Source organism: Danio aesculapii, chromosome 22, assembly GCF_903798145.1.
Source record: "Danio aesculapii chromosome 22, fDanAes4.1, whole genome shotgun sequence".
Taxonomy (NCBI): Eukaryota; Metazoa; Chordata; class Actinopteri; order Cypriniformes; family Danionidae; genus Danio; species Danio aesculapii.
The window spans coordinates 3,933,320-3,942,100 of record NC_079456.1 but is presented as its reverse complement, the minus strand read 5'-3'; the positions used below and the strand labels follow the sequence as shown (position 1 = coordinate 3,942,100).

At 31.1% G+C, this 8,781-nt stretch overlaps 1 protein-coding gene across 3 annotated transcripts in view; it reads left to right on the top strand.

Annotated features, from left to right (window-relative positions):
* si:zfos-943e10.1 (GRAM domain-containing protein 2B) overlaps positions 1-8,781 on the top strand; it is a 29,651-nt gene that overhangs the window by 11,862 nt on the left and 9,008 nt on the right. For 2 of the 3 annotated variants that reach the window (XM_056448178.1, XM_056448180.1), the window contains exons 2-6: positions 7,049-7,189; positions 7,478-7,538; positions 7,625-7,697; positions 7,792-7,895; positions 8,476-8,574. In XM_056448178.1, the coding sequence (XP_056304153.1) occupies positions 7,049-7,189; positions 7,478-7,538; positions 7,625-7,697; positions 7,792-7,895; positions 8,476-8,574 (478 nt within the window). Of the gene's footprint in view, positions 1-4,303; positions 4,422-7,048; positions 7,190-7,477; positions 7,539-7,624; positions 7,698-7,791; positions 7,896-8,475; positions 8,575-8,781 lie in introns of those variants that run through there. The other variant, XM_056448179.1, reaches the window with a different exon arrangement.

The following is an 8,781-nucleotide window of genomic DNA, read 5'->3' as shown; positions in this document are numbered from 1 at the left end:
TCGCCGCGCTAACCACTAGGCTATTGCGCCGACTGACTTTTTTTTTTTTTTTTTTTTTAAATAAAGTCAACTAATCGGTTACTAAATTCAACTCTCTTACTAACGTTTTAAAAGTAAAATGTATGGGTTTTCATTTGTTTACTAACTTTTTTAAAGTAAAGTCAACTAATCGCTTTTAAAAACAGTGGGTTTACGTTAATTTTTTAAAGTCAATTCATTGCTTTAAATGCAACAGGTTTACTCATTTGTTTAAGTGTAAAATCCATAGGTTTATTCCCTTTTTTTTAAAATAAAAAGTTTAATTATCTAATCGCTTTAAAATCGATGTGCTTACTAACTTTGAGAAACTGGTAGCCATTAATCATCGTAGTATGAAACAAACAAATGGAAATCAATGGTTGCCAACATTCTCCATCTGGACACAAAAGATATTTCGAAGAGTGTGAGAAACTTTCATAGCCATTGATTATTATGTGTAATTCAATGGTGACCAACATTCTTTAAATTATCTCCTTTTTTAAAAATCTTCAGTTAAAGATGAGAAAATGATGACTTGAATTACTTTGAGTGAACTGTCTCTTTTTAATATGCTTATTTAAATAAATGAATAATTAATGTGCATGAATTGCCATGACCAATCATCTGAATTGTACTTAAACCGAAAGTATTTTTGGTTCAGGAAAGAGTTGGATTGACTCTCTAAAACATCTGTGAGACCAAAATAAGCTCAAACCGGTTTAGAAACACTTGTGATTGAGTAAGAGGTGAACTGTCCCTTTAAGAAAGTAATTAATTTTCGTCTCTTGTCATTGGTCAGGAATGAACTTTCGCTCTCTGCACAAAAGGGAAGCGCGGTGGTGATAATAGTTCGTCACCTTGAACTTGAGCACATTTCCTTGTTTGTCATATTTGAGAGTGTTCTCGTGCCACTGTTTAAGATAAGCCTTCTCTTCAGCAGCAGAATGAAGATGCTTGATGCTCTTTGGCTTTATTTTAAATCACAGCCTGTCTGCAGAGGTGTACAGCTCACTGAGAAGCTGATCATTCTGAGGTGTAGATTTATGATGATATCAAGTTCACTTGTTGCAATTTATGAATGTTATGGAAAATGGGAATTTTATTCATATTATTATTATTATTATTATTATTATCATTATTATTATCATTATATTTTAATTATTATTTTAATCAGTATTTATTAAAATATTAATATTTATTTAAACAATAATAATAATAATTCTTATTATTATTCTTTGTTTATTGTTTACTTATTTAAATTGGTTTATTATCGTTATTAAAATGATTTATTATTATTATTATTATTACTATTTGTTATTATTATTTTTTTCTCATTTATTATTGGTTGTATGATAATATGATGATGATCAGGATAATAATAATAATAATATTTATTATTATTTGTTGGTAATTTGTATTATGTTATTAGTTATTTATTTTAATAATAATATTAATAGTTATTATTTATTATTGTTTATTGTTTTTAGTGATTTTAATAATTATAATAATAATAATTATTATCTTTTGTTGTTGTTGTTTTTTATTTGTTTATTTTATTTATTAATATTATTAATAAAAGGATTACTATTTTTGTTATTAGTTATTTATTTTAATGATTATATTAATGATTATTAATATGATTGTTATTGTGTTTTTGTTATTAGTTATTTTAAAAATAAAAATATTTATTATTATTAATAATAATAATAATAATTATTATTATTATTATTATTATCATTATTATTATTATAAAGATTATCATTTATTGCATTTATTTATTAAGTATTATGATTGTTCATTTTTTATTGTTGTAATATTGTTTAGTTATTTTATTAGTAGTTAATTTACTACTACTACTACTACTACTAATAATAATAATAATAATTATTATTATTATTATTATTTGTTTTTATTACTTATTAAATGTTTTTGTTATGATAATTATAAGGATTCTTTTTTTATTATTCGTCTTTTAACATTTATTTTTGTTTATGTAATTTGAATTTCAGTATATATGAATGTGGGAAATCAATAAATACATTAGAAAAATATTATCTAATGTTTTAATAACGATATTATGCAAAGGCTACTTTAACAGGCATAATAATAACCAAAAACATTGCTTTTATTGTACATGCTCAGAGTAAACTTTTCAAACAAATCAAATTGCAAAAGAAAAATAAAGTACAACAAGAAACACTTACAGTAAGCTCTCATTAGTGAAAGTACAAATCACAAGACCAAATTTATTACGCTCAATGTGTTAATATTACTTTTAAAATACTTAATAAAATAATACTAAATGATTTTGACTACATTTTTAACACGTCATCAGGTATAAACTGTGAAATGAACATCAGCTAAGATTAATTAGAGCTTCAGCTTATTAAATATCGGAGATGAGTGTGTAGGTGTGTGAATAGGATATTTAGATCCGGTTAATAATGTTGTGTTTTCAGATGAGGTGTAGCATGTTAAATCAAACAGCGCAGGTACTGTTTCAACACGGTTGTTTGACTTGCATAATGTTTGTTTTAGTTTCTCCGGTTGTGTTTCTGTGAAAGTCCACCGGGGGCAGTAGATCCTCCATTATTCTCAATACACTAACTCACCTCTGATTGGCTGACAGATTCCTGCTCAACTGGACCTGCAGCTTTAGCTCTGACTGAGGATTAAATCTCAATACTCAAACTATTTGTCACGTTTATCTCAATTTTTTTTTGATGTACACATTTATTTAATTATTGTAATTAATTATTAGGATTTATTCCTCTTTTCTGTTTGTTTTTGTAGTGTTTATAAGCCAACATTTTTTAAAATCGGGAGTTTAATTGTCGTTAATTGGTTTATTATTATTATTTATTTGTTTGTTTGTTTGTTTTTGTTTATTTTGTGTTGTTTGTAAACCAGCATGTCTAAAGTTTTTAATGTAGTCTTTGTTTTTTACTTGTGTTTTATTTGTTTTTATTCATTAAAATAATTTATTGTTTTGTAAATAATTACAATGTGTTTATTTATTTTTTGTGTTTGTTTTTATTAGGTAAAATAATTTAATATTTAAAACATAACTGTTTTATTGTTTTTAATGAATTAAAATGTGTTGTTGTTTATTTGTTTTTAGTAATTAAGAATTTACTATTTAAAGAATTAATTTATTTTCAATGGTTGTTTTAGTTAATTAAAATAATGTATTCGTAAGTATTAAAAAATTATTCATTTATTTATTTTATTAATTAAAATAACGTTTATTCTTTAAAGTTTTTATTAATTAAAATGTGTTGTTGTTTTTTATTAATTAACATAATTTACTATTTAAATAATTAATTTATTCTCATATTTGTTTTTGTTAATTAAAATAATGTATTAAGTATTAAAACAATTATTTATTCATTTATTTTGTTAATTAAAATACAGTTTATTCTTTAAAGTTTTTATTAATTAAAATGTATTTGTTCTTTAAAGAATTAAAACAATGTATTTTTTATTAATTAAAACAATGTTTTCATTCTTTAAAGAATTTATTCATTTGTTAATTTTTGTTAATTAAAATAATTTATTATTGTTTATTATATTCTTATTGTGTTTATAAGTCAACATTTTGGTCTAAAGTTTGTGTTGTATTTTTAAAATGCATTATTAATGTATGAAAATATTATACTTGTGGGTTTTTTTTTGTATTTGTGTTAAATGTAATTAATTAAATGTATTTATTTATTTATTTTTAATCATTTATAATAGTGTTTATAAGCAACACCTTTATCTAAAGTTTAGTTTCTATTTAATCATTTACATTTTTTGATGTGGTTTATTTATAGTTGTCATCTAAAATATGCCATTTGGAAATGTCAGCATGACTTAAAATACTTTGACTTGAGTTTGCTCGCGTGTCATTTGTGGTTTTTCAGCTTTACGCCCACAGATAGTGTTTATTTTCTGTCATGTGACATCTTTAACCCACATATCTCTCACGCACACCTTTTCCTGGAGTCATATAGCTGAGCATTCTGCAAGGTGTTGAACATGATCTCTGTTCTTTATGAGGAAACTCCATATATTAAACTCAAAAGAACTTTATATAAATGATGATTTTCGTGATTTCTCTTAATAAAACACCAGTTATCTGCTGCTTTTCTTCTTTTGTGAGCTGGAGGTGTGTTTTCCACTTGCTCCATGATGTCACTGATTGATTGACAGCTCACACCATGTGATGTAATAGGCTCCGCCCTGCTGATTTGCATACAGGGCTTAACCGTGTGTTTAGCTGTGTTTCTTTTATTGGTTTATTGCGGTGGTTATGGCGTGAAGCCAGTCTGTGCTGCTGATTATTGTTATTATTTTTATTAGAGGATGAACCGATCTCTGAGTTTACGCTTCTCTCGCAGACGAGTGAATCACCTGTACAGGTATGGAGAAACACACCTGAGGATTTAGAATGCTGTGGTGTTTGTTAGACGGGTTTCTGCTGTGGAGTTGATATGCTGAAGGTTCTGCGTCGGGTTATTAATGTGGGTTTTAGTGTGTAGAATGTTTGTTAAACTTTTCTTCTGTCAGGTTTGACTGTTTTTAATAGCATTTATTTATTTATTTTATTCCTTTTATTTATCTCTGTGTGCGTTTGTCAACAAAAAAAAAATTTGACAACATTTTTAGTGCTTTCTCTGTTAAAAACAATAAAGGACGCCCTGTACCAAAAATGATCATTTATTATATATCAAATAATTTTTAGTTTGATGTTTGATGCTAGCTTTTTGTCTAAAGTTTTTATTTTATTTTATTTTTTGGTATACTTTTTAAATGAATTTATTAAATGTTTTTTTCCGTGTGTGTGTGTGTGTGTGTGTGTGTATTTAAATATTTTTATTTGTTTTATTTTAATGTATATTTTTATTTATTTGATTATTATTATAATTATTTTAATTTCCTTGTTTAAAATTAATATCTTTTAATGTTTTTTTTTATTTTAATATTTGTTTAATTTTATTAATAATATTTATAATATCAGAATCAGAATGAGCTTTATTGCCAGGTATGTTCACACATACGAGGAATTTGTTTTGGTGACAGCTTCTACAGTGCATCAGCATTACAGAGACAGGACAAAAAACAGATAATAAATATATATTTTTTTAAAAATAGAAGTAGTGAATGCAAATATACAGATTGACAAGTGTAAATATACAGATTGACAAGTGTAAATATACAGATTGACAAGTATTATTAATATTTATATTAATATTTATTTAATCATTTAAATATTTTAATTAAATTTTTACTAATATTTTTGTTGATTTGATAATTTTTTTTAATTTAAATTCCAATATAAATTTATTTATTTCAATATTTGTATTTACTTATTTAGATCATATCCTGACTATAACCTAAACATAACCTGAATATAATCCAAACATAACCTGAACATAATCAGCATAACTTGAACATTATCTTAATATAATTGTAACATAACCTGAATTTTTGATGTGTTTTTGACTTGTTTTGGATCTGTTTTGATGTGTCTGCATTCACCTGTTGTCAGTTATGTTGTGGACTCGGGCTCTCAGGCTCATGTGTTTTAGACTCATTTTGGACACGTTTTAGACGTGTCTTTGACATGTTTTTGACATGTTTCTTATGTGTTTTTGCTTCTCCTGTTGTCAGTTATGTTATGAACTCCGTCTCTCTGGCTCATGTGTTTTAGATGTGTTTCTGACCTGTTTTAGACGTGTTTCTTACCTGTTTTGACCTGTTTTTGCTTCTCCTATTGTCCGTTATGTTATGAACTCCGTCTCTCTGGCTCATGTGTTTTAGACGCGTTTTAGATGTGTTTTAGGTGTGTTTCTTACCTGCTTTTCCTGTTGTCGATTATGCAGTAGTCTTGGGCTCTCAGGCTCATGTTTTGTGTCTTTGATGTGTGTTAGACGTGTTTTTGCTTCTCCTGTTGTTGGTTATGTTGTGGACTTGGGCTCTCAAGCTCATGTGTTGTGTTTTAGACACATTTTAGACATATTTCTTACCTGTTTTTGCTTCTGTTGTCAGCTATGTTGTGTACTCGGGCTCTCAAGCTCATGTGTTGTGTTTTAGATGCATTTTAGACATGTTTCTGGCCTGTTTTTGCTTCTGTTGTCAGCTATGTTGTGGACTTGGGCTCTCAGGCTCCGGTGTTGTGTTTTTAGACGCTTTTTAGACCTGTTTTTGCTTCTCCTGTTGTCAGCTATGTTTGTGGACTCGGGCTCTCAGGCTCATGTGTTGTGTTTTAGATGTGTTTCTCACCCGTTTTTGCTTCTCCTGGTGTCAGCCATTTTGTGCATTTGGGCTCTCAGGCTAATGTTTTGGGATCTAGACATGTTTTAGACCTGTTTTTGCTTCTGGTGTCAGCCATGTTGTGCATTTGGGCTCTCAGGCTCATGTTTTGGGATCTAGACATGTTTTAGACCTGTTTTTGCTTCTCCAGGTGTCAGCCATGTTGTGCATTTTGGCTCTCAGGCTCATGTTTTGGGATCTAGACATGTTTTAGACCTGTTTTTGCTTCTCCTGGTGTCAGCCATGTTGTGCATTTGGGCTCTCAGCCTCATGTTTTGGGATCTAGACATGTTTTAGACCTGTTTTTGCTTCTCCTGGTGTCAGCCATGTTGTGCATTTGGGCTCTCAGCCTCATGTTTTGGGATCTAGACATGTTTTAGACCTGTTTTTGCTTCTCCAGGTGTCAGCCATGTTGTGCATTTGGGCTATCAGGCTCATGTTTTGGGATCTAGACATGTTTTAGATCTGTTTTTGCTTCTCCTGGTGTCAGCCATGTTGTGCATTTGGACTCTCAAGCTCATGTTTTGGGATCTAGACATGTTTTAGACCTGTTTTTGCTTCTCCTGTTGTCAGCTATGTTTGTGGACTCTGGCTCTCTGGCTCATGTGTTGTGTTTTAGATGCTGTTTAGACCTGTTTTTGCTTTTCCTGGTGTCAGCTATGCCTTGGACTCGGCTCTCAGGCTCATGTGTTTTAGACGCGTTTCTGACCTATTTTTGCTTCTCTATTGTCAGCTATGCCGTGGACTCGGGCTCCATCCCTGTAAAGGTGAAGAAGAGCAGGTCGAAGAGCAAACTGAGCAGCAGGAAAGCCTTCAGTCTGGAGGAAAACCAGCTGGAGCAGAGCAAGAGCTTGTGCCGGCAGGTCCCGGCCAGGTAAAACACACTCCTCTTACTATTAGAAAACTCCCTCATTGTTATTTATATATGTATATATCTCGATATCTACTTTTGATGTTTATAAATAAGTATATATTTAAAAATGTTAAGATATTAGGGCTAATTAATGCTATATAATCGCATCCAAAAGAAAAGTTGACCTAATTATATGCGTGTACAGTGTATATTTAAATAGACACATACATAAATGTATACAGAAAATGGTGACGTGTGTGTTTGTATTGATGGAGTGTTTTTCTCATATGTGTGTGTGTGTGTGTGTAGGTCTCAGACAGTAGATGTGGACAGGCCTTTAGAGAGAAGTGAAAGCCTGAACTCCAGAAGTGTAAGAGATCTTTAATGAACCAATAATAATGATGATGATGATGATGATGATGATGGCTGTAACGCTGCTGTGCTTCTGTTCCTCAGAGCTTCACCAAACACAACAAAACCTTCCACAAACTCTTCCCAGAGGTCCCGGAGGCAGAAGATCTGCTGCACGGTGAGTGTTGAGGAGTGTTACGCATGTATGAGTGTTGTATGTATAAGTGGTGTGTGTGTGAGAATGTGAACATCTTTGTGTGTGTGTTTCCCAGCATACATCTGTGCGCTGCAGAAAGAGGTCCCGTATCACGGCCGTCTGTACATCACGGACACACACATCTGCTTCTTCTCTTCTGTGCTGCTCAAAGACACCAGGGTAAACTACACACACCCACACACACTCATACGTTCATACAAAAACACACACATTAATAGCACACACTAACATACACACTCAACATGCAACACTCAAACACCATAGACACACACATACACACACACACACACACACACACTCATTCAAACAACTCATATACCCATACATGCATAGATAACACAAATTACACACACACTAATATAGCACACAACATTCATACACACTAACATACACATTAACATGCAACACTCACAATCATACACACACATTCACCAACTCGTATACACACAAATCCATGCATAACCCAAACAACACACAGATTACATGTACACATGAGCAAATACATACAGTCATATAAGCATAAGAACACAGACACACTCGCATATACAAACACACACACACACACTTTAAAAAGCACATGTACCCAAACACACACTCAAAAAAACAAATGAACCTGCATATATTAACACACACTCGCATTATCAAACGCACTGAAAACACACATTCACTTGAACACACGTAAATACATGCATGCATACACACACTTACTGACTGACTGATCTGTGTGTGTGTGTTTCAGGTGGTCATTCCTGTGTCCAGTGTGTGTGTGGTGAAGAAGCAGAACACAGCACTGCTGGTGCCCAACGCCATCTCTGTGCGCACCGCTGACGGGGACAAGGTACACACACTCTCTCTCTCTCTCTCTCTCTCTCTCTCTCACACACACACGGTCAACTAACATTTAGATATTTTAATAAAATATGCAAATGAACACACGTTTTAATTAGGAAACGTATTGTTTTGGAGTATGATAAGTCATACATTTTTTTGTTTGTTTACAGATACTTTAGTGCAGTGTTTCTCAACCACGTTCCTGGAGGAGCAC